The sequence below is a fragment of the Lathyrus oleraceus genome, chromosome 5 (genome assembly GCF_024323335.1).
Source record: "Lathyrus oleraceus cultivar Zhongwan6 chromosome 5, CAAS_Psat_ZW6_1.0, whole genome shotgun sequence".
Taxonomy (NCBI): Eukaryota; Viridiplantae; Streptophyta; class Magnoliopsida; order Fabales; family Fabaceae; genus Lathyrus; species Lathyrus oleraceus.
In genome coordinates, this window is record NC_066583.1 from 649,223,140 (window position 1) to 649,250,656 (window position 27,517).

The window sequence follows — 27,517 nt, forward strand, 5'->3', positions numbered from 1 at the left end:
AAACAACTTACCTGTGAGCAGAGAGAGTATTTGTTAACCCCTTTGAGCCTAAACAGTTGAATCTCGGCTTGAAATAAAGCGAGATCTCAAAAATCTTTGTTTTTACAACCCGGAAAATCTTGATTATTGTTCTTTAGCCGTAAAAAGTTAAGAGCATTCACTTAGGGTGTGGAAGAAATAAGTTGGGGAGAACAAAAAAGAATTGGTAAGTACCACAACTCTTGAAAAAGAAAAGAAAAACCGAGCAAGCATAGAAAAATATATGTATAGAAAATATAGAAAAGAAACATCTGTTTTGTATATTTGATGTGAAAGAAAAGAAAAAAAAATAGAAAGAATGAAAATGAATGCTTGCTTGGAAGAAAAATAGTGAAAAATAAAAATTGAGTTGTGGAATATGTGTTGTGAAGGTTTCAAATAAGAAACAAATGAAACAAAGTCGAGGAGTGTGAATAATACTGTGAATGTCTCTTTTGCATCGGCACTTTCGTTTCAGTGGCCTTAGAAATGACCCTTGTTTGTTAACCTAACCAAGCTTCAACCGAAAAGCCCTTAGTGATCTTTATGCTTCCACAGTACCATTTTTAATTGTTAGACATTGTATGAATCTATTTGATTTCTTCATTATTTGTTAGAGAGTGAGATTAGTCCCGCGGTTGCAAACGCGCAAAATCTTCATTCCTTATTCGAAGAGGAGAGATAGGATGATTCATTCAGAATAGTATTGTTGTAGATAGATAAATATTTTGCATTGCTATTTAAGTTTTAGTTCCTAGGTATTATTTTATTCGAACCGTTGGGAACTCGTATTTGCTGATTTCGCTTGTGTTTGAGCCGTTTATCCAACTTCAGAGAAACCGTTTCTTTAAGCAAATCCTCTTGTCCTTAGAGAGGCATACTTTGCTTGAGGACAAGCAAGAATCTAGTTGGGGAGAGTTGTTAGATGCCCAAAAGTGCTTATTTGAGCTATCATATGTGGGCATCTTTCACTCTTTTTCCTTGCTAAAATTGTCAAAACCACATTTGTTTTACATGGAATGCATTACATTGATAAACAAGCTTGGTGCCTTTGATTTGTGTGTTATTGTGCAGGAAAGACATGAACTAATTGAAAATGAAGACACAAGAGAATTGGCAAAGGAACCAAAGAATACAAGCATTTCATCTGCCTGCTCGCTAGGCGAGGCTGTGGCGAAGTTTTGGTTCGCTAGGCGAGTTCCTGGCGAAATGCTCCAGTAAATTAGCAAATTAATTCGCTAGGCGAGCTCAAGGCGAAGGTGGTAGCGAATTCATTCTGTTTTGGTGAAAAACGCAGCCAGCACTCACTCGCTAGGTGAAGCTCTAGCGAGTCCCCAGCGAGCATTCCAGTAGCAAAACCTCTCAACCTCGCTGGGGCGAAGGTTGAAGCGTGTCCTTCGCTAGGCGAACATGACAGTTCAGCAGGCCCTGTTTTCTCTGGACGCATGGGCCTTTTGTGCTCATTTTAGACCCTCGCTAGGCGAGCCATTCTGCTCGCCTAGCGAACATGACAGCCCAGCAGTGGTCTATAAGTAGCAGGTGCCACTTTTGGGCACCATACCTCACTTTTACCAACTTTTTCCACTTTTGTACTTTCTTCTAGATATTTTGGCAGCATTGTTTTGGGGAGCTTTTATGCCCTAATTTTCATTTCTCTTCATCTAGCAACCATCTTCCACAAAAAGAAGGTGGATTCCCATCCAACTTCGATTATCCGACTTGGATGTTGATCAACCCTCTTTCCTTACTTGCCGACCAAGCTACCATGAAAATGAGTAGCTAAGTCATCCATTTGTCAAGGTTAGATGTAGGTGATCTCTAGCTTTGTGTGTAAATGTAAGGATCCTCATATGTAAACTCTTTAACGGTAAATATATGATGAAAACTTTGTTTCTATTTAAAACTCTTTGTGTTGGTTTATGATCGAGAGATGTTTACCGATTCTTGACCTAGGTTTTCATCCAAACTTGTTCGTTAGCTAGAGATAGTAACGAATGATTTTGTTCACCATAAGGTTGAACCAAAAAGTTGTCATTTTGATAGATTGTGTTCGAGAGAAACAATGGATCAAAATGGCAAAACTCACAATATGTGTTCGAGAGAAACATTTTGAGAGGACTTTGTGAAATGATTTATCATCTAAAGGAGTTTATAAGATTGTTGACCGAGCAACTACATGCAAAGTGATCATTGAAACCTAACTTTGACAATATTTCTCATTTAATCAAAACATAAATTTTACCGCAATTTATTACTTTTTATGCAAGATAACTCGATTCAAATCAAAACCCTATTGTCACATTAAGTTAAGATTAAAACAACCATCGAACGGCAGTGATATCTTACAATCTCTGTGGATACGATAACAAAAACCCGACACGAAATACTCTTTCAACAGCAGTCCCCGGCAACGGCGCCAAAAACTTTATGGGAAAATAGCAAGTGTACTATTTTTCTCACTGTAGTAATAAAAGGGAAATTCCCCGTTTGTTGATCTCAAGGACTACTTGACGATACAGAGTTTATAGATTGTTTCAATTAGACAAAAGCCTTTGGTTTTTGTGTTGTGAGTAATTATACTACCAATTGCAAATAAATAAAACAAGTAAAAAGGTTGAACGAGATACAAATGAGAGAAGATTGCTAGGGTTCGGTGAATGAAACTTCCTGTAGCAGATATAAGTTATGAAGGCTTAGACAATATTCCTGTCCAATTAATTCCGGTCCTCAAGGGTATCTATTCCTAATTCCTTAGTGAAAAGACCTTTGATTATGTAACCTAATTACTATGTCCATAAATGATTAAGTTCATACTCAAGCATTCAAATATCAAGAATTACCGGTCAGATGGAAAATCCCTAGTCCTAGGTTATTTTTACTATCCAAAGTTCTTATCCAGATCAATGAATAATTGCTGTCCAGCTTAAACTATTCATATTAATCATCATTCGTTGGTCCGACGAATAAAGCATAAAGAACGGTAATAAGAACAAATCAATGGAAAAGAAGAAATAGTCAATGCACTCATAAACATAAAATCTGTCACATTCAGAATCAGGGTCACCCCCTAGCAATGGGGGGTTTAGCTACTCATAATCGAAATAAAAACAAAGATTAACATTGTTGTCATTACAGAATTTCGTGAGTAATCAATCTTCAATCGTCGGAAAACTCTTAAACATATGAATCCTCTGATAATCGTAGAGTCTCCAGCTCTCAAAACGCGTCTCTTTTCTCTCCAAAATCGTCCAACCCCTGGGAAATCGTGGTCTGCCCTCTAAATAGCTATTCAGTTGGACTTTTCCTGATTTTGGGCTTCATACGCGTATTGCCCAGTCTGGTACGCGTATTGCCCAGTCTGGTACGCGTACTGCACGTAAGACAGCCTCTGATACGCGTATTCCAGGCTGGTACGCGTATCACCAGTCTGGTACGCGTATCACCAGTCTGGTACGCGTATCACCAGAAGCTTGTATTTTTGCTCGATTTTCCACCCCTCTGGTCATACGCGTATGCTACGCGTACTGGGAAGGTCCATACGCGTATCATGTAAGGCCATACGCGTATGGGCAGCAGGTTCTCCAAAAATTGATTTTTTCTTCCGTTTTCTTGCTCGGGCTCAATTTCGCATCTGACGTTTGATTCCCTGAGCTTCCAAACTAGTTTTTGACCTGCTAACATACCCAAAAGTGTAAAATATCCTCAAGAAACTCATAAGTAACAACACACTCCATATTATAGAATTGAGCTTTTATCTAACAAAAAATGCTTAAGTTTACGCAGTTTACCTGACTTATTTACGGTTAAATAGTGAAATGTCTAGCATAAATGGTAACTGATCAGAACTTCCTTCCTTTTTAGAGACTTCTTCTTAGATACACGAGTCACCATCTTGCTCCATCTTTTAGTGGGACCAACACTAGCTTTGTTCCTGACATATTTGGAGGGAGTGCTAGAGGATCCAACAACTTGGCCTTTTCTATTCTTCAATCTTTTAGCAATGCCAGGAGCCAGTCTTTGCCCAATAGGAACAACATCAGAGTCCAGTTCCTCAATATTAACAATGTCAGTGGGTTGATCAACAAGGTTTTTATTTTCGTTACCCAACTCATTAGTTATATCTTCGGACCTTTCTTTATCTTGCAATTTTTCAGGAGACATAATAGGTGCATGCACATAAGGATTATCTTTGGGGTTCTCAGTATTGTTATCCGGTGGGGCCAAGGATGTGGAGACATCCAGCGCAACATTTGTCTTAGGGTCAATCCCTAAAACTTGAGAGATTAACACATGGATATTCTTATCAATATCGTCTCTGTCAGCAACGGTCATGCTAAATTTACTCAAGGTAGTAACAAATCTAGGGTTATTGCTGGTTTAAGAAGCTTCAACATTTTCCATAACATTTGTCACAGCGGGACAATCTTTAGACACATCAACATTAGGTCAAATGCTGATGGGATCGAGATATATATTAGTCATGGACATGAGTTTCTTCACAGCAGTTGGGGGTTCAGGATCATTCATATTTATAGGAGTTATGGAGGGAGTGGAAAAGGTACTTACTTTAGTAGGCTTTCCTTTTCTTGAAGATGAAGTTCTGGCCTTTCTCATGGGAGATGCATGGACAAGAACGGTCAAGAGGGGAACAACATCAGTAATGACATCAGAGATATCTATCTTAGTGCCAACATTTTTAGGGTTTGATTGCTCTTTGGATGATTTTCTTGGAGTGGAGACAGAAGGTTATGACATTTTGGAAGTTTTAGATGGAGAGGAGATGGAGAGATGAAGATGTCTGAGAAAAAAATTTGAGAGAGAGAATGCAAAGGTTGGCGTGAAGGTGGCTAGGGTGTAGTGTTGGAAAAATAAGAAAAAGTTGTAATTATGGACTTTGAGTTTTGTGCAAAGTTAAGTGGAGGGAATAGAAAATTTGATATCCATTTCTCCCTTTCAGTAACTGCTATAATTCTTCAAGCATGCAAATGCCCAATTCGCCCCTTAGTTTTTCAAATTGATTTGCATATAAAGCTTTGGTAAAAATGTCTGCCAATTGCTTTTCAGAAGTTACATGCTCAAGAATGACAATTTTGTCTTCCACAAGATCCCTAATGAAGTGATGTCGGATATAAACGTGCTTAGTTATGCTGTGATGAATAGGGTTCTTGGAAATTTTAATAGAACTTAGGTTGTTACACTACAATGTCATGACATCTTACTGGACATTGTATTCTTCTAGTATTTATTTCATCAAAATTAATTGAGAGCAACTACTTCCTGCATCAATATATTCAGGCTCAACTATAGATAGGGACACACTACTTTTCTTCTTACTGAACCAAAATATGAGATTATTTCCCAAAAAGAAACATCCTCCATAAGTGTTTTTCTATCATCGACATTGCCTGCCTAATCTGCATCATAATATCCTGTTAGTAAGGAGTTTACATTGTGAGAATACAACATTCCATATTCATTGGTTCTATTGATATACTTCAGAATCCTTTTCACTTGATTAATGTGACTCATTTTGGGTTCAAATTGATATCTAGCACAAACTCCTACAACAAATGTAGTGTCAGGTATGTTAGCTATGAGATAAAGCAGACTACCAATCATACTCTTGTATAGACTTTGATCCATATTTATACCTTTTCCCTCCAAGGCTCTCAACCTGCATAGGCCCCATTAGGTACATATGAAGGAGTTCCAAAACTTTTGTGTGATATTGTAACTTTGGATGTGACATCTTAGTTTTCTTCCCAACTTGACACTCACCCCAAATTTTACCTTCTTCGATCTTTAGTCTTGGAATACCTCTAATGGCTTATTTTGAAAAAATATTTTTCATTCCCTTCATACGTAGATGTCCAATTTTTTTGTGTCATAGGTTAACTTCGTCTTCTTTGGATATCAGGCATGTGGAAGTGTGGTTTGTTTCTTTAGATGACCATAAGTAACAGTTATCCTTTGAACTGACTCCCTTCATTAGAATTTCATTTTTATCATTAATGACAAGACCCTCTGATTTTGTGAAGTTAACTTTAATACCCTCATCATGCAGTTGACTAATACTAATCAAGTTAGCAGTTAAACCTTTTACGAACAAGACATTATTGAGACTTGGGAGTCCAGTACATGCTAGTCTTCCAACCCCTTTAATTTCACCTTTAGCCCCATAAATGTGACATAGCGGGTTGAGTATGGCTTGATGTTTTCAAGGAACTTCTTGACACCTGTCATGTGTCTGGAACATCCACTGTTAAAATACCAATCTTCTCGAGCTGAAGATCTAAGAAAGGTGTGAGCTATAAAGCTGGTGTTGACAGGCTTGGGTATCCACCATTTCTTTTTATTAACACTGGGTTGTGTTAGGTGCCTTGAATAACCATACAATTTGAAACAGAAGGGATTTATATTACCATATTTTCCACAGTAATGACATCTCCAACAAGATGATCTTCCTTTAATTTGAGAGTTCTGATGACTGGTATGATGTTGAGCTAGAGGTTTAGAAATTATAGGTTTAGACTCCCTCCCTGGAAGAATAAAGTTGGTCATAGATGATTCTCCTTGGCTATGCAGAGATTGATTTTTAAAGCCAATCCCTCTCAGATCTCCAACTTATTTTCCAATTTGCAAAACATCATCCAACATGTTAGATCCATTATTTAGCATTCTTACAGTTTTTGTCATATTGTTAAGTTTGGAAGTCAATAGTATCACCTCATTTTGTAGATCAGAGATGGTAAATTGAAACCCTTCTTTTTCAACCTGCAGTTGAGATATAATTTTCTTCTATTTTTCTCCCAGTTGACATACTTCTTCACTTCTGATGCAGGGCTCATTGTAGGAAGCAACCAATTCCTTATAAGATAATTCTTCATCACATGAATCTGCATCAGATTCATATCTTCTAGTTAGAGCAGTAACATGTTTATCAGCTATATCCTCGGGTTCACTTTCATAATTATCCTCATCAGACCAAGAGATGGACAATCCCCTTTTTTGTTTCTTGAGATAGGTAGGACATTTAGCTCTAATGTTTCCAAAACCTTCACACCCATGGCACTGAATTCCTTTACCTTGATTGGATCTCTCTTTAGTTCTTGATCTTTTCTGGAAGTCATTAGTATTCCTGATGTCAAAAGGGATGTTCTTTCCATTTGGTCTTTACTTCCTGTCAACTCTCTTAAGAACCTTGTTGAATTTTATTCCTAGAAGAACTATAACATTGGTCATTCCTTCATCAGTATCCAAGTAACATCGGTTTTATTCATCTTCAGTGTTAGATATAAATGATATGCTCTTGGTTTTCTTTTCAGTTATGTCACTAATACCTAATTCAAAGGTTTGGAGAGGCCCAATAAGTTCATCTACTCTCATCGAGTTGATGTCTTGATCTTCCTCAATAGTTGTGGCCTTCATGGTAAATGTTTTAGGTAGAGACCTTAGAATTTTTCTCACCAGTTTTTCTTCTGACATATTTTCTCCCAAGGCACTAGATGAATTAGCTATTCCAAGAATACTCATGTGAAAATCATGAATATTCTTATCATCTTTCATCTTAGATTCTCAAATTTGGTAGTGTGAAGCTAAGTCTAGACATCTTCACTTTAGATGTGCCTTCATGAGTAGTTATGAGGATTTCCCAAGCTTCTTTAGCTACAGTACATGTATTAATCAGTCTGAATGAGTTTCAAAGAGCCAATTCATCTTCTTCCTTGGACCAGTCCTCTTAAGGTTTCAGTTCAGTAGTATCCTTGCCATTCTTGTCATTAACAACAGGATGTTCCCATCCTCTAATGATAGCTTTCCATGTCCTGTTATCCATGTATTTTAAGAAATCCACCATCCTTTCCTTCTAGTAGTCATAGTTGGATCCATATAAGATGGGAGGTCTGTTGATAAGTCCTCCTTCCTTATCCATGGATCCAGAAAGTATCTTCTCTGAATCTCACCCAGAAACAGAGCAGGATGCCTGCTCTGATACCAATTAGAATTCTGGAAAGCAGATCCATGATGTCAAACACGATGTCACAACCTCAGGGTCTGCAGATTATCACACCACAAACATTAGCATGATAAATACAACAATGTAATAGTAAATAATATAAGCATTTGTTAACCCAGTTCGGTGCAACGTCACCTACATCTGGGGTTACCAAACCAGGAAGGATATCCACTATCACATAATCAGTTTGAAGTCCTGAACAACCTTGGGTTTTACAGACTTCTCACCTAATATCTACTTGTGGACGTTTCTATCTAGGACACACCTAGATATGAGACCCCCTCACTTCCCTCAACCATACGATAACTAACAACTGAAGAACATAATCCACTCTTGCTTAAAATATTTTGAGGAATTGTTAGTTTCAACTCAATACACCAGATCCAATTCAAGTATCAATGTGATACTCGAATGACTCACACAAAACACACACATGAAACCCTAATGATAACAAAATACTGCACTGCTTTGATGATTTCTTAGGTTTAGAACTACTCTATAAATAGAAGTGAGAGGCATGGGCTTCAGTCTTTGATTTTTAATTGGTCCAATATCTCTGCTCAATCTTCCAAAGATATGATTTTAATCAAATCAAATGTTTCCTAAAATGTCTTGACAGTGTTACTTCGTAAACAAGTTAAGATACGACATTCTTGAGGTACAAGGAAAACGCGCAATAATATACTAGAGCTAAATCTTCAAAAAATCTTTAGATAAATAATTAAATAGACTAAATCTCACAAATAACTTAAGCTCCGTTACGCTGAATGTTGAACAACATGTCAGGACATCTTGTTCAACATCTGTCACATATACTTGTTTTTCCAAAATGCAACTAATCACAATTTGACAAACCTAACAATTAGTTTAGTTTATTTTATTTTAATTCTTTAATTTGTTTAAATTATTATTGAATGAAATTTGAAATTAAATGTTGATTTTTTTTAAAACAACCACCTTTTTCAATTTAAATACTAAAATAACCTATTTTTCAAATTAATTACCGAAATAACCACCTTTGATTACTTATGCACCAGTTGAACTGGCGCATCTAATTGTCATTCAAAGGAGACACCCAAACCATTGGTGCATGCATGCATTGCAAATGAGCATATGCGCCAATGAACTAGGCGCATGCATGACTTAAAGCCACATGCATTGGCGCATGCATACACCACATCAGTGTATGCGCCAATGCATGTTTTTTTTTAAATTCTATATTTAATGTTTATAATTAATTAAATTAAATACTTAAATGAAATGTAATATTATATTATAAAGTTAAAATACATAAAATTGACAGAAAATCAATGACCCGCCCGATTTAAACGCCCCCTTGTTCCACATCCAGGTTCGTTAGCCTATCTTCGAGGTCTCCCACGATTTCCCTGAGGTGTTTGGGGACTTTGAGTGCTGACATGATGCAATGGTGGCTGGTGTGAAAGTCCGGTGGAAGGTTCAGCGTTATTTGATAGGTTTGTCATCATTTCTCCCCAATAGATGCGGGGGTTGTCACTAATGGCGCTTCCGTAATTGAGTTTGGTGTCTATGTTATCGTAGTTGGGTCGTTGTAGTTGGGAGGATTATGGACGATATGGTTGCCCGAATTGGGACATTGAATTGTTTTGGAAACGAAGCAATGGTTCATGTAATATACTAAAGTCAAACAATGGTTGGGTGTTCATTGGTGGGGAGCTACGATGGCATGGCGCTGAATCGTATGAATCATCTTGGCTATAAACTATTGTGGAGGTTGCGTATGGTTGTTGGTGGTTAGGGTTTGATTCCTGGTTTTGAGTTTGGGTGTGTGTCATGAACTGGTTGCAAGGTTGGGTGTTTGGTGGTTGGGTGTATATTGTAGGGTGATGGTGTGAGGTTGGTCATTGGGTTTGGATGGGTGAACATTGTTCTTGGGAGGGGATTTGATGTTGGGAGTTTGATTTAGAAAATCATTGGCATGGATCAATAAAATACCTTGGGTCAGACACAAACTGTGGCGTTGTAACCGACCTAAACCATGCCATATAATGTTGAGTTAGTATAACACCATGTATGACTGGTTCGTTTAAGATGTGTTGTCGTCGATTCCTCCAATGACGACACATCTCTTTTGCAAAGTCTCTCCAATCGGAATAATCCCATTGACCATCAACTCTTTGTTGATGCCAATCTCCCAAACAAACCAGAGGTTCTGGAATTTGTTGTTGCATGCCGAACTACAGTTTTATACGGTCACTCTGGTGCACTCCATAGTAGTGAACCGGATAATTGATGTTTTTGCTGTCCAAACTATAACATCATCATGGTTAACCTGATGATCAAGACCCAGATATGGCCTCCAGATAAACTGTACAAGAATATGGCATGATTAGAGGATATGTGATTGGATAATTTTTATAAAAAAATCAAATGTAGAGTTGTGTAGTAGTATTAAATCATTTGGTCCAATATGGTCTAAAAGACTGCGATAGACTACTACAACGTGTTTGGGACACTTGTTGTAGTTCACCCCTATAATTGACCACTTAGATCCAAAAGATTAGAAATATACTAGTTACAGTTATTTGTTGTATAAAGTCTAATAAATTATATGGTAAAATTTTAATCTTACTTTGTTGCACAGGGGAACGTGAATGGCTTCTCGTTGACCGGTAGAGTGATGGCAGTCTTGACCAACCTTATGCTTGTAGCAAATAGGCGCAAGAATAAAACGTACAAGTATATTTTTTGGCATTTTTACACAACAAACTATATAGATAGGACAAAACAATTGAACCCCAACTATTTGTGCTTACCTTATTTATGTTTCGTAACAACGACAAATACACAATATAGAAATTCACATTTGAAACAAAGAATATAAAAGAAATTGCAGTGTAATCAGGTGGGACAAATCATCTACAAAAGTCCGGTATTCTTTATAGACAACCAAGTAAAGTTTTATCAGTTCAAGATTCAAGATGATGACGATGTTCACCATATGTTTCTCAATCATGAACAATCTGGGTACAATGATATATAATTATATATATTAACACAACAAAATCAAGTGTCTTAGTTCGTTGATCCATCACAAGTGTTTTATGAAACTGATGACGATGAACAAGCTGAAGTAGATGTTGTTGACGAGGAAGAAGAAGAAGTCGAGTTATTGGTTGATTCAATGGTGAATGATGAAGAATAAGAAGATCCATTACCAACTAGTCATGTATATTGTCCACCTCAACACATGATAATCTTGAATATGGGTGCGGATGAACCTTCGTCAGATATATTTTACAATCCTTATGTGCAAATTCAAGGATCGTTGAAAGAAGGAGACAAATTTCACACAAAAGAAGACTGTGTCAGAGCCATTAAAAAGTATCACATGGAATTATCAGCTGATTATAGGTTTGATCGAACTAATGCAACAAGGTATAAGATTTATTGTCGAAAAAAGCTCTGCCTGTTCCGGTGGTCAACATCTTACCGAAAGAGGAGTGAGTCTTGGGAGATTGGTTATATAGGTCCAATTCACATGCCTAATCATGAACCCAATGTAAGACCATCGCAAACTCAGCTCTCAGTTAATATGCGATGGAATTTTGTCTGTCATTAGCGAGAATCCATTGTTAAAGGTGAGTATAATAATCTCGCATATTGTAACATAATACAACTATATGTTAGATGCCCAAAACTGCTTATTTGAGCTATCAAATATGGGCATCTTTCACTCGTTTTTGTTGCTAAAGTGTTTGAAACCGCCATTGCTTTTGATGATTTGCAATACAATGTTAAATGATCTTGGTACCCTTGATTTGTGTGTTATTGTGCAAGAATTAGGCATAAAAGAATAGAAAACAAAGACACAAGAAAGTTGGCAAAGGGACCAAGAAAAGAATCCATTCATCAGCATGCTCGCTAGGCGAGTGCTGTGGCGAAGTGCTCGCTAGGCGAGCACCTAGTAGTTTCCAGCGAACATCTTCAGAATTTTACAGTAGCAAAGTCAGCAAACTCGCTAGGCGAACACCCAACGAAGGAGGTAGCGAACACTCCCAGACTTGGTCAAAAGAGCAGCCAGCACTTGCTCGCTAGGCGAGCCACTAGCGAGCTCCCAGCGAGCATTCCAGTAGCAAAACCACCAAAACTCGCTGGAGCGAAGGTGGAAGCGTGGGCTTCGCCTAGCGAACGTATGAAATCTGGACTTGGATATTTCTGGGCGCAGGTGCCTCTGGTACCTCATTTTGGGGCTCGCTAGGCGAACCATTATGCTCGCCTAGCGAGCATGACAGCTCAGACATCAGTAGTATAAGTAGCAGGGGCTACTTTTAGGAGCCATACTTTGGTGCTTTTGGAACTTAGATATTTTCTGCATTGTCGGGGGATCATTTTGTGACCTAGAAACCCATTTTCTCATATTTCTTCATCTCTTAGCAATATTCTACAAAAAGAAGGTGGATTCTCATTCAATCTCGATTCTTCGACTTGGATGTTGATCAACCTTCAACCGAAACTTGTTGTACAAGCTACCATGAAAATGAGTAGCTAAGTCCTTCATTTTGTCAAGGTTAGATGTAGATGATCACAAGCTTTGTATGTAAATGGGATGATCTTCATTTATAAACTCTTTAATGATGAATATATGGTGAAAACTTTGTTTTATTGAAAACTCTTTGTGTTGGTTTATGATCGAGAGATGTTTACCAACTCTTTACCTAGGTTTTCATCCAATCTTGTTTGTTAGCTAGAGATAGTAATGAATGGTTTTGTTCATCATAAAGTTGAACCAAAAAGTTGTCATTTTGATAGATTGTGTTAGAGATAAACAATGGATCAAAATGGGAAAACTCACAAGGTGTGTTAAAGATAAACACATTGGGAGGACTTTGTGAAATAGTTTATCATCTAAAGGAGTTTATAAGTTTTGTTGATCGAACATATGCATGCAAAGTGATTGTCGAACCCTAACTTTGACAATATTTCTCAAAACTTTAAAACAATACTTTTACCGCATTTTCTTACACTTTTATGCAAGCTACCGTGACTAAAACCAAAACCCCCTTGTTACTTTGAGTTAAGAATTAAAACAACTGTCAAAAGGCGGAGATATCTCACAATCCCTATGGAGACGATAACAAAAACCCGACATACTAACCCTATTTCAACACTATACACCATCATACGAGAAATCTTGGATAGCTAGGACTAAGGCAATTAAAAAAGTGTTTGGAAATTGGGAGGAGTCATATAAACAACTTCAAAAATACTTGGTGGATCTTAAACATTATGCTCCAGTGACTATTGTCAATTTGGAAACGTTGCCGGCGTATACCCCAGACATGACTTATGCTATTGGTAATGGAATATTCCACCAACTCTTCTGGGCGTATCAACCATGCATCAAAGGTTTTGCTTTCTGTAAAACTATTATACATATTGATGGCACATGGTTGTACGGGAAATATAAAGAAACACTACTGATGGCAGTGACACAAGATGGAAACAACAATATTTTTCCAATCACCTTTGCCCTAGTTGAAAGAGAGACTATTGGGGGATGACGTTTTTTCCTAAAAAATCTCTCATTTCACGCTGCTTCTCAGCCTAACTTATGTTTGATCTCAGACTGACTCCCTTCAATAGTGAGTTCCTACAAAAACATTGATAATGACTGGAAGGATCCTCCGTCGACGCATGTCTATTGCATTAGACATATCGCTCAAAATTTCATGCGGGTGCTCAAAGAAAAAATATTGCGGAAGAAAGTTGTCAACGCAGGGTATACATTAAAAAAACCTTCTTCCAAACATTATCACGGAGACATCAGATTCTTAAACGCAGATGCAGTAAGGTGAATCAACAATATTCCATTGGAGAAATGGACTAGGACATACGACAACGGTCAATGTTGGGGCCACATGACAACAAATCTTATGGAATCAAAGGTTCGACGGGATCCATCCTACTTATTATCCGACGTTTACAAAGTCATAAATCTTTCAAATGTTTACAAAATTAGCTTTTCAATGGTAGCAAAAGAGGATTAATGACCTGCATATCAAGGGGACATTCTCTGGCACAATGAAATAATGAGAAGAAAGAAAAAGGGTCGCCCAAACAACACTTGTATTCGAACTGAAATGGATACATCGAACAAAATGGTTAGATTATGTAGTTCATGTCGCCAGCCCGGTCATAATCGTACTAACTGTCCCAGTGTTGGAACAAGCACAACAAGATAATTTTAATTGTAACTCTTTTGCTTTATATTAAAAACAACATTCATTTCATATGATAACTTTGTGAGGAAATACCATCACAAACAAATACAACACATACAACACATAAGCAACACATAAACAACAACACAACAAACTACAACAAATAAAATACCATCACTAACAAATACAACACATAAACAACATAACTATGCTATTACAACAACATAATTATGCGATTATAACCATCATACATCATCCTGTGAACGTCTATATCAATCTTAATATCCACCCACACATGAACTTCTCCATTTTGGTTGAAAATGGACTCAAGCCATTGAATTTTTCTGATCCTTTCACCCTCTGCAATTTCTCCATCTAACCAACGGTCCAAGGTCCTATTAAGACGTTCAAACGTTTCTATATTCCAAAGTCAGATCTTTATCGGAGGCTGCACTGCTGAAAAGATTAAATAGACATTTCTCTTGTGAATATATGAATATTCAGACATTTTAAAGAAAGGAAAATTGAAGGAGGTTAAAGAAAAATGGAAGGAGGGTAAGAAGTTGTGTGAAAAATTATGGGAGAAACGTTATGTATTTATAGATCACCACACACATGCATGCACCATTGCCCTAGGCGCACACACATGGCTACATACATGCGCCAATGCACGTGACACACACTCACATGGCTACATGCATGCGCCATTGCATGTGGCGCCTTCACGTGCATGACTGCATACATGCGCCAATGTGTTGGGCGCCTCCTTTGAATGTCAATTAGATGCACTAGTTCAACTGATGTATAAGTAATGAAAGATGGTTATTTCAGTAATTAATTTGAAAGATAGGTTATTTTAGTATTTAAATTGAAAAATGTGGTTATTTTAAAAAAAAACTTAAATGTAAAACTATATTGTGTTATTATATGTATTATTGATATTCTTTATTGAGTTTGTAATGAATTTTTAAAATATTTATTTTATTAAGTTGTGAACATATGATTGTTTGTGATATATTAATGAAATTTAGTTTTATATTATTAGTTTATTTAATAAACGGTTCGACCGTATGTTTAATCGATTGAACCAATTGAATCTTAACTCAAATGTTTCATCAGTTCGATCTTTGGTTCGGTGTTTAAAACATATTCGAAAATGATAAGAAAATATCCAAAATTACAACCTGCGATTATGAAACAATCAGCAATAAACGGTCTACATAACAGTTGATAAACAAGATAAAAGATGTAACCTCCATATCTCGTAATCATAATCAAAAGTAACATATTTTGACTGTAACCACCAATACGACTGGAACTTTACCCTTTTAAATAACACTTGCAGTTGTTTCAGTTTATTATACTTTCTCTCCGTCACAATTATAAACAAATATTCTCTTTTCAAATTGATCACTATTATAAACAAACATTCTCTTTTCAAGTTGGTTGAAAAAATAATATATTTATCCTCTATATAGATCTGATACATTAATTATTTAATAAATTTTAAAAAAATATTTTTAATAATAATATCGGAGAGTATAAATATGAGAAGAATATGAAACGCCATTGATTTTATATTGACATTGGAAAAAAATCATTGAATCTCGGTGAATAAAAAATTTAAATATAACTTTTTTTTTAATAAAGTCAAATCAAATATTTATAATAGATATAAGGGTCAGAATCAAATGATACAAAAATGTTAAACCAATAACTCTTCACTAGTATAATAAAATCTACAATTAGATTAAACAATTATTATTATATAGATCATCTCTATAAAATTTAATATCAATTAAAAATTATTTGATATATGAAAAAAACAAAAAAATTAACGTTAGTTAACCTATATAATTTTTTTATAAAATTAAAAAATTAACTTGTGATTAAATTAATATTCACTACATTAGCACTCTAGTTTTTGGTTTCTCTTATTCATTGTTGATAAACATGTGGCATATCAGCAACGTGAATGCATATATGTGACTGATACGAAAAAGGGTAGTAATCAGTTATGTGGCAATGTTAAAAGGATTTAATTAAAATACAATGAATTTTATATTGTCAGTTAATTATAAATATTAAAATAAGTTTGATTAACAATAATTAATCTCATGTTAAAATATATGTAGTAAAATTGTAATTATAGCTAAATTGAAATGACAAAATTTTATTGTTTTAAAAAATTAATTTGAGGTGTAACCTTTTTTACAAATGCATTCAATCAAAAGGTAGTATTTATTAAATTATTTTTGAAGCAAAACGTATTGTAATTATATATATATCAACATTCTTTTTTTATAATTGTTGAGTGCATATATGTGAGTGAGACGAAAAGTGTTTATAGTATAGACTAGTTTTGTAGCTAAACTATATCGAGTAAAATTTTAATTAGGTATAATATTTTGTTGAGGGATTTAACTCTCTTAACAAAATTTGACATATCTGAATTAAAATGAGAAGATTTTATTGTTTTAAAAAATTAATAATTGATTTTCGCAATTGTGATCTTGAGGAATTGAAACTACTTGATATTAAAATTGATTTTGATTTGGATTAATTTCGGGTGGATTTGATATTAATGATAAAAATAAAAATAAAAATTAATAATTAAATATTGGAGGTGTAATTTTTTTTTACAAATACATTTAATCAAAAAATGGTATTTATTGAATTATTTTTAAAACTAAACTAAATAAGTAGATTGTAATAATTTTTAAACATATACTTTCTCTAGTCTCTATTACAAACTATTATTATCTTTTCAAATTTATTAAATATTTGATATGATACATTTATTATTCAATACATTAAGAAAAACTAATTTTCATAATTGTATTGGAGAGGGTATAAATATTAATTTCTAAGGAGAATATGAAATGCCAAGGATTTAATATTGTCATTTTCATTTTTTTTTACATTGAATAAAAATATATTAACCATATTTGGTACGAAATTTCAAATAAAATATTTTTTTTGTTAAAGTCAAATCAAATCTTTATAATAGGTATAATATTATTTATTTTTTGACGGGAGCTGTAATAGTTAACATATATAACTTTTTATAAAGAAAAACGTTAAACTTATAATTAAATTAATATTCACTACTTTAATACTCTAGTTTTGGGATGCTCTTATTCATTAATGTTGATAAACGTGTGGCATATCAACAATGTTGAGTGCATATACGTGAGTGCGACCAAAAAAATGTTTATAATAGAGTTAGAAATTGGGCTAAAATATATGGAGTAAAATTCTAATTAAGTAAACATATTTTGTTGAGGCATTTAACTATCCCTAACAAAAATTGATATATCTAAAAATTGAAATTATAAGATTTTATTATTTTAAAAAAATTAATAAATACAAAATTTGACATATCTAAATTGAAAACATAGTATTTAACTAATTATTTTGGAGCTAAACTAAAAAGTAGCATTGTAATTATTTTTAAAAAAATAATCTCTTTTAAGGTAGACTAAATATATCAATTATTCAATAAATTAAAAAAAAATCTTATACTTATAAAATATTTATTATTAAATATTACAATTTTAAATCTTTCGTATTGAATAGAAATATATTAATCATATTCTATAAACAAAAAATTCAAATCAATTTTTTTTCTTTCAATAAAATTAAATCAAATCTTTATAATAGGTATATTAGTTCAAATCAAATAAAAAGAATAATAAACATGTGATTAAATAAATATTCACTATTTTAATGCTATATAGCTCTAGTTTGGATTGCTCTCATACATTTCCGACAAACATTGTCGAGTGCATATACGTGAGTGAGACGAAAAGTGTTTATAATAGAGACTAGTTTTGCGGGGTAAAATATATGGATTAAAATTTTAATTAAGTATAAATATTTTGTTGAGGGATTTGACTCTCTAAATTTAAATGAGAAGATTTCATTGTTTAAAAAAATTAATAATTATGAATTGGAGGTGCAATTTCATTTTTACAAAATGCATTTAACCATGGTATTTGTTGAATTATTTTTGAAACTAAACTATAAAAGTTGCATTGTAACTATTTTTAAATATTTTTTTTCTCATCATTTTTATAAATAAATAATATCTTTTAAAGCTAATTAAATGATTAAATGATTGTTGTAATGATCTTTATATCGATCAAATATATCATTTATTTAATATATTGAAAAACTTATAATAGTGATGGGAGAAAATATATATTTTCTAAGAAAATTATTAAATATCTATGATTATTTATTGACATCTTAATATTTTTTTGTATTTAATAGAAATATAATAATCATATTCGTTAAATAAAAAAGTCAAATCTTTTTAGTTGAATAAAATCAAATCAAATAGTACATATAATTTTTTACCAAAAAATATTAAATTCGTGACTGTTTTGGGTTATAATTAATTTTTGAAAAATATGCATTGATTTTAATTAAAAGATTAATAATAAATTTTCATTTATTGTTTTTTTCAACACCAATTATTTATTTATGGGTTTTTAACATATGTGCCTTTTGGGCATAGTATAATTTTCTTTAAAATTATTTTAATTAAAATATTATTTATTATTGATTTTTAAATATAAACTTTCTATTTCTGAGGTCTTAACATTGCCCTTAAGGACAAATTAGTGATCTCTAAGAAGAATATGAAACGCCTATGATTAAACATTGTCTCTTTTTTTTCATTGAATAGATATATCAATCATATTCGGCAAATCATATCAGATTTTTTTCCAATAAAATCAAATTAAATATTTAAAATAAATATACTAGTTAGCATATATAATTTTTTACCAAACAAATAATAATCATGTGATTAAACAAATATAAACTATTTTTAATTAAACAAATATAAACTATTTTTAATGCTCTTATTTTTGTTGATCTATTTGCATCCTCATCTTATAAAAAGCATGAAAAAATATAACTCCTTATAACAAGTTTTTACCCAAATTTCTAGAGCAATGTCACAATTTTCATCTTTTATCGTTGTTTTCTTCTTCTTTTTTAGTCTTGTAGTTTGTTCTTATGCTATAAGCAATGGTTTTAGTGTTGAACTCATCCACCGTGATTCTTATAAATCACCACTCTACAACCCTACACAAAATAAATCTCAACAAATTATCAATGCTTTACATCGTTCTATCAACCGTGTCAATTATGTCAATCAAGAATTTTCTCTTACTAAAGACAAACTTAACTTATCTTTGACCTATGATGACAATGATGGTGAGTATCTCATGAGTTATTCTATTGGTACCCCTCCATTTAAGGTCTACGGTCTTTTAGACTCAGGTAGCAACTTAATATGGCTTCAATGTAAGCCTTGTGATATATGTTACAACCAAACATATCCTATTTTTAATCCTTCAAAATCTTCTAGTTACCAAAACATTCCGTGTTCTTCTAGTGCATGCAAATCTACGGAAGAAGTTGCTTCTTGTTCTCATGATAGAGATGTTTGTGAATATACATTAGATTATGGACGTGGAACAAAGACACATGGAGATCTTATTTGGGAGACAATTACATTAGAGTCCACCTCTGGATCTATTGTCTCATTTCCTAAAATTATGATAGGATGTGGACACACTAATACTTGGAGAACAGCAAAAAATTCAGGTGTAATTGGCCTTGGAATCGGACCTATGTCATTTATAAAACAATTAGGATCTTCCACTAAAGGAAGATTCTCATATTGTTTAATTGGTGATAGGAATGTTAATCTATCTAGCAAGATTAGTTTTGGAGATGCTGCTATTGTTTTTGGTAATAATGTTGTTTCAACTCCTATGGTTAAAATGATAGGAAACAACCAAGTAGACTATTACTATCTAAATTTGAAAGCAGTTAGTGTGGGAAGTAAAAGAATAAAGTACAGTGGTTTTAAGAATAAAGGAATAAATGCTTCTACCCATAATATTCTACTTGACTAACTATAACTTTTGTTCCGCGTCATTTTTATCATAGGTTAGAATCCGCAGTTAAAAAAATGGTTAAACTAGAGCGTTTTCACGATGATAGTGGTCTCTATAATCTTTGTTATAATACCACATCCAAACAATCCACACCCAAACAACCAAACTATCCTGCAATTGTTGCACATTTTAGTGGAGGAGATGTTAAATTAGATTCTAAGGGCTACTTTAGTTTTTTATCTGAAGGGATTGAATGCTTTAGTATTTTCCCACATGAACGTGATTTAGGAATCTATGGAAACAACGCACAAGTGAACTATTTGGTTGGTTATGACCTCAAAAATAATATTGTTTCTTTCAAACCTACTGATTGTTCAAAGTATTGAAAGAGGGGGCAGGTTGATTACCTCTTTACTTATTAAATTTATAATAAAATCTATATTTTGTTTTATATGTCTTTAGGATTATCTCTAATTTCTATTTTAAATATTTTTTTCTTTCTATTTTTTGGTAATGGGGAGGGCGAAAGGGCCAAAGAGAAAACAAATTGCAAGGATACCTCTATAGAGGTATACTCCCCATAATACCCTCTATTAATAATTACTCAATAAAATTAGGGGTAATGGTGTAATAATGCATATCCCTATTTAACCTACAACTGGCCTTTGTTAGAGCATCTGCAAGCTAGTTAGCTTCTCTAATTGTGTGCGTCACAAATGCTTCATTAAATCTATTCAACAGACTTCCAATCTTCCTTAGCATCTCCAGTCATTCACTTCTTATAGATCTTCCCTGATTGATATTCGTTGCAATTTTAAGGATTTTATTTTGACTTTTGTACATAAGGAATATCATATAAGCTACTTATGTACCATCTTGAATATCCTCTAAAAACAAAATATTTTCAAAAATAGTTCAGGTCTATATAACTTCATTCAAAGGATAAAAGCTATGTAATTTGTGTTCAGAATGTAATTCATGGTATCAAAGCATGTTGTTGTCAAAACACCTAGGTATCAAAGTGTCTAGGTGTCGAAGTGTCAAAGTATTGAGGAGTTAGCCACAACATGGTTTTTACTTAGGCTTAATTTTGTAGTGTTAGCAGAATCAAGTATTTTGGACTTTGTTTGAGGAGCAAGCAAGCCCAAAATCTATAAACACAAAGTAACCCCTTGTCGCATCCGCGAAAAACAACCGGCGGGCTAAAACAAAACAAACAGAGCCGTCACCGTGCGTTATTTATCCCAAAGAGGGAAAGGAAACGCTCGAAGTAAACCTGGAAAAGACATGGTCTCGCGACCAAAGAGAGATGGGATCGGGAGTCGGTTATGCGAAGGGAAGGTATTAGCACCCCTACGCATCCGTCGTACTCGACGGGATCCACGCTCAAAAGAATAGGAGAAAGGTTGCTAAAGCTGCTCACAAACATCACACACACACACTGGAAACAACGCAGGTGGGATAAGAGGGGAAAGGGCTCGCTAGGATATCGCATCCTATGCCTACGTATCTCATATGGAATGAGAATCAGAGCTACCGTAGTTCGGCTCACGCACGCCAAACTAAACACACGCAGGAAACCGACTGCCAATCGCTGGACTTACGTCAGACTCCACACAAACAGGCAAACACGGAAACCGAATCCCAATCGCTGGACTTACATCAGACTCCGAACCAACAAACACACCCTGGAAACAACCTGCCAATCGCTGGACTTACGATAGACTCCACACAAACCAACATCAACAGGATACGGAATGCCAATCGCTGGTCTTACATCCATCTCCTAACACACAAGAAGGATAACAACCAAACAGGTTAATAGGGAGTCTGGAACTCGAGCCTAATAACTGTCAAGCAAACACACACAAAAAGAAAAAGGGTTCCCGGAGAGATCTCGTGCGACCTCCTACCTACATACCTCATCTGGTATGAGGATCAGGGCAACGTAGATCCCCTTAACAGGGGAGAAACTTTCTCCTAACCAGAGACTGGGGAAATGACTAACTAGAAGGGAGACTGACTCGAGCCTAATAGTTATCATGTATTCCACAATGGTCCTAGGTTGAGTTTTCTGTCTAACTTGCACAGACAGCAAGCTATCTTAATCAGCACAATCAAAACAAAGCAAACATACACACAATTAGCACACACAATATGCAAACAAAGCGGGCTCACACAAGGGTTAAGCTGTGAATCACAAGCCAACTGTAATCGGGTGTAATTAGCTCTTAACCCTAACATTGAGAGTTAGGGTGAAGCAGATGAAATAGGAAGTGAGGGTGTGCCTCACAGCTCTTATCCCTGGCCTGGGAGAGCTTGACTCAAATAGAAGGTGTGGGAGTTCAGAAAGCAGGAACTCTTCTATCCACATATGACTGACTCAACAAAGATCTTGGGTTAATATCCACAATGCATCAACACAAGGTGTGTGAGCAAAGGGATGACTCAACTGAATAGCAGGAGATGGATTGCACATCTTTTTTATCTGCCAATTGCCTTATCAAAGGTCTTTTCCTGCTTGGCACAAATATAAACAATCACAAGCATTGCCTCTTAAGGAGGGCTTCAGACAGGTGCCTGCCCAAGTAACAGGACAGGTCTTCCAGACTACATGGAGTCAAAGAAATTATACCTAGATGGTTAAGCAACCAAGCAAAGTTCAAAGAACTATAGCAACTAAGGTACCTGAAAACAATCCAACACAATCAGTATACAATCAACAAAAGTCAAACAGACAATTAAAAGTCAACAGTACACAATTAAACAGACAAGCATCAATGCACCAAGGTAAAGCACAAGCTCAACTCAAATGAGCTAAAGCAACCTACAAAGCAAGTCAAGATTAGTCAAGATCAAACAAGCAAACCAACTCAAGCAAATGAATCAACCTCCTTAAGGCCATATGCTTCTTATCCTGAAAACAAAGCTCAAACATAAGCACCCACCACTAGGACAAGGCCTAGGGTCAAAGAGGGAGAAATAATTCAAAACAGAACATGAAAATTGACATGAATCAAATTAAACCAATTAAGAACAATATCCAAGTGGTCCCATGTCAATAGCATCAACCAATTTCATTTCACAAAGCACATAAGTCAAAACATGCAAGTTGAGAGCTCATTGAAGCAAACAGAATGAACCAATCCACATCAACTCAAAAATGATTCAATAAATCTCAAGAAAAATCATGGCTAAACAGAACACATTACATGATCATCACACCAAAAATCAAGGCATTTGGACAAGTCTAAGCATGTCAAACAAATTCCATAAGGCAAGGTAAGCACAAACAAGCTCAATTAGGGCACAATTTCATGCATCAACTTAGCACAAGCCTAAAACAGAATCCAAATATGATAAATGACTCAAACCAAATCCACAATAAACTTCAAAGTGTCTAGAATCAATGTGAAAATTTTCAAGTTCATATGATAAACATCAAGCATTTCACAAATCATCTAAGTTCATGACTATCCAAAAGTCCACAAATGACTAACCAGCAAAGAAAATCTCAAACAAATCAGAAATTCATCCAAAAATTCCACAAACATTCATGATCAAACCTAACATCCAGAAGAAGTATCATGCAGAAAATCAGATTATTTGGCATTGAATTGGCATGGAAAAGAAAATCCACAAGTCAAGTAAGCAATGGTGTGACACACATTGTCACACCTACATTAAACAGATCATAACTCAACAACCAGAAATGCTAAAAATACAAACTCAACACCAAAATTTCAATCAAAGTGTCTAGTTTAAGCATGCAAAGTTTCAAAATCGTTGGATCAAAACTCATCATTTCACAAAGCTTTTGGCAAGGTAGGTCAAGAAAGCACATACATACACAATCCCTAATCCAAATTAAATTCCATATATGCACAATTTCTGAAAAAAATCTCATAAAAGAGTAGACATGATGAGGAACAAAGTGCAAAAATTCCCAGGCCAATTGGATCATTATTCATTGAGTTATGATTTTTTGAATGAGTGGAAAAAATAAAAAAAACATGTGAAAGTATGTACATGAATGGCATGGCATAAGATGAAATGATGCAAAGCAATATCTGGAAATGTATGGAGCCAAGAATCGAACTGCAGAGGAATTCAAATGAGGCGCTTCTTAAGTGAAACGCGCCGTTTCACTTAAGTACATGTGGCGCTGGGAATCAATCTCATCCAATCATAACGCCAAGTCACAGCCACGTGGTCCAATACATGTGTATAAACATCCAAACGCATGCAGAAGCACGCTGAAACGGATCAAAGGACCTTCTGGACAGAAACCCTAAGTGTTCATACAATGTTCATCGTGTTCTTGAGCTCAAGAACACTTTTGCTCAGAAATTCACAAAAACCACACCATTGGATAGGTCTTTCAACAAGCAACACGAATCTAAGATTATTATGCCCTAATTCATCCTATGTTCAAAGTTTCGAAGCAAAACATTTTCATGTGCCAAACTTATAATCAACATAACTTGTTCATTTCTTGATGAAATTCGATGGTTCAAAGCTCAATGCACTCAGGGATGAAAGATCTACCAGAAGCATACAATAATTTCATGAATCGTGGAATTCGAAATCTAACCTTCAAGAAGCAACAGAAGTGGAATCGTAGCTTTCAGGCCTTGTAATGTAGAAACAGATGTTCTTCAGCTCTTGTATGATGATTTGGATGAAGGCTGATAGCTCAATTGTGCTTGATTTGTCCAGAAAATCAAACTGCCATGGATGGAGGTAACTAGCAACTGTTCCAAATTCGCATGAAAACCTGATGAATCTTGCTTCCAAAATGCTCTTCAATGCTTGTGGATGATGATTTGATCAAGAACAATGCAATGTCTTTGAGGAAAATTGGAGAAAAGTGAGAGAAAAAGTTTGAAGAGTTTTTGAGAATTAGATCTAGATCTGAGAATTCTGTTATGTTCATCACAAAAACAATTATGCTTATGCTTTTATATGTGCTGTTAATGATTCTCTTAATCACAATTAGGCAAATGCAATTGGAATTAGTGAAATTCAAGTGTTATGGCCAATTGTGCAATTCACCTCATGTGCATGTAATGGATGCTACAGTACACGGAATTCACTTGAAATCCACATGAAATGTTGTTTTGGAGCCAAGGCAAGTGATTGGAAGTGAAAGCAATGCATATTTTTCAAACTACCATTTTCCCTCCAAAATTCAAATGGAAAGTCAAAAATTTTGTAATGGAAATGCATGGTGTATGATGCATGAATTGGATAGTGCACATCAAAACAAGAATGTTGCAAAAAGAACCACTTCATTTGACCTTATGGTTCAAAAGTTATGCACTTGTGAAGTTCAAATTATCTTGACCATGATTGATCCATATTTTCTCAACCACACATGAGAAATTCATGTTCTTGGACTTTTTGGAAAGGTGAGAGAAAGATCTTCAACTTTCATGTTGGACAAAATTTCATTTGAAGCTTCTTTGATGATGTAATATTGAAGAGAAAACCTTTCCATTTTTGGCAATTTTGAATTACAAGTCACTTTCTATTTTTGGAAAGTTTTGTCCTGACTTTATTTTCTTCAATGTTGATGTTTGAAATGTCAAATGAAACTTGTTTGAACATGAATGAAGCCTCTCTAACCATCTCCCACCTTCAAATCCAACAGTTGACTTGTGGTTGACTTTTTCAGCTGATAGATGACTTGGCCATGCACAGATGAATTTGAGCCCCAATCTCATGATGAAATGGCTCCAACATGAAACCCTAGCTTTCACAAGCTCAATAAAACCTTGTGATGATCCCCATCTCATGAAAAACCTCATCTCCTTAAAGAAACCCTGACTGGCATAATACAACTGATTAGGGTTGACTAGAGGTCAAAACCCTAATCTCAAGGAACATGATCAGGCACAATGAACCTCCTGGTGATGATAAGACCATGATGATGGTGATGTACCATTTCAACCAAGATAATACCCAATCTCCTTGAGGAACCAAGAAACCCTAATTGAAGCACAAACCCTCAGATGGCTAGTGATCAATTCATGAGACCCTCAAGCTTGAATCTTTTAACTTTTCCATCTTCTGAGAAAGACCTAGGAGGATGACTTGCTTATTGCTTCCACATGATATGCAAAGATGTAATGCCTAATGTCCTAAAAAATGAAATGCAATATGCTAAGCTAGTCCCAAGAGAGGAGGGCAAATTTTGAGGTGTTACAGCTGCCCCTATTCAATCCACTATGAACCTGTCGATATGAATAGCCTCGGCTTTCAAATGATCAGGGTGAAGAGTGATTGAATACCAAGAACAGACGAACAATTTGCACTCTGATGGGAAATAATTAACATTGCCTGTCAGAATTGGCAAAGATGTAATCTTGAAAGAAGAATCCGTCTGGTACGGAGAACAGTCGGCCTGAATACCGGAACGGGAATAATGTCTAAATACCGAAATAAATGGTAACACAGGAATAACCATGGCCTGAACGCCGCACGTCAGTCTGAATGCTGCACATCGGAATATGAGAGTATTGACATCGGTCTGAATACCGAGAGATTGGTCTGAATACCCAACAACTGGCCTGAATGCCACTTCGGTCTGAACACCACTTCGGTCTGAACACCGGAAGGTTGGCCTGAGTGCCACAAGCTGCATCGATCTGAACTTCGGAAGCTTCTTCGGTCTGAGTATCGGAAAATTGGCCTGAGTGCCGTATTGGTCTGAATACCCGCCTCGGTCTGGATACCGGAAGATTGGCCTGGATGCCGCAAGTACTTCAACATGATTGTTGGAAACTTCTTCGATCTGAAAATCGGAACTGGCCTGATTGCCACAAGTACTTCAATCTGACTGTTGGAAACTTCTTCGATCTGAAAATCGGAAACTGGCCTGAATACCAAATCGGTCTGAGCACCGGAAAACTTCCATGCCTATCAGCGTCGGCAAAAAGGAATAGTGATAAATGAGTCGGCGCACGTGACAACGACCCATGCTGGGGATAACAAGCCATGAACCGGCTATTCTCTATTCATCCTTAGCCAACGAATACTTTGCGTTTAGCTGGGGATTATTCTTTCTCTTTTCTTTACTTTTTGGACCCCGAAACTTCTTGGATTATCATTCCATCTCCGTCCGATAGAAGTCGTTCCTCCAATATCGCACTACTGGGGAAGTACTAAAAATACGGTGCCAAACTCCTCGGAGTAACATCTTCACCTTCTGGCGAAACCACCTCTCAAACAATAACCACGGTTCGAGACTAGCTTATGCTTGCAATGCTAATGCATGATTGATTTTTCAGCGTAATGCTCCATAATCATGGAAATGCTACGCGATTTATTATGCAATATGCTATGCTTATCTACATGATGAA

General features: G+C 35.2%; 1 protein-coding gene across 1 annotated transcript; it reads left to right on the forward strand.

The window, feature by feature from the left end:
- The first annotated feature begins 19,199 nt into the window (after positions 1-19,199).
- On the forward strand, positions 19,200-20,627 carry LOC127082680 (aspartic proteinase CDR1-like). The gene is made up of 3 exons (XM_051022905.1): positions 19,200-20,110; positions 20,206-20,476; positions 20,616-20,627. Exons 1-3 carry the CDS (start codon positions 19,200-19,202, stop codon positions 20,625-20,627), a joined length of 1,194 nt encoding a protein of 397 aa, XP_050878862.1.
- The last annotated feature ends 6,890 nt before the right edge of the window (positions 20,628-27,517 follow it).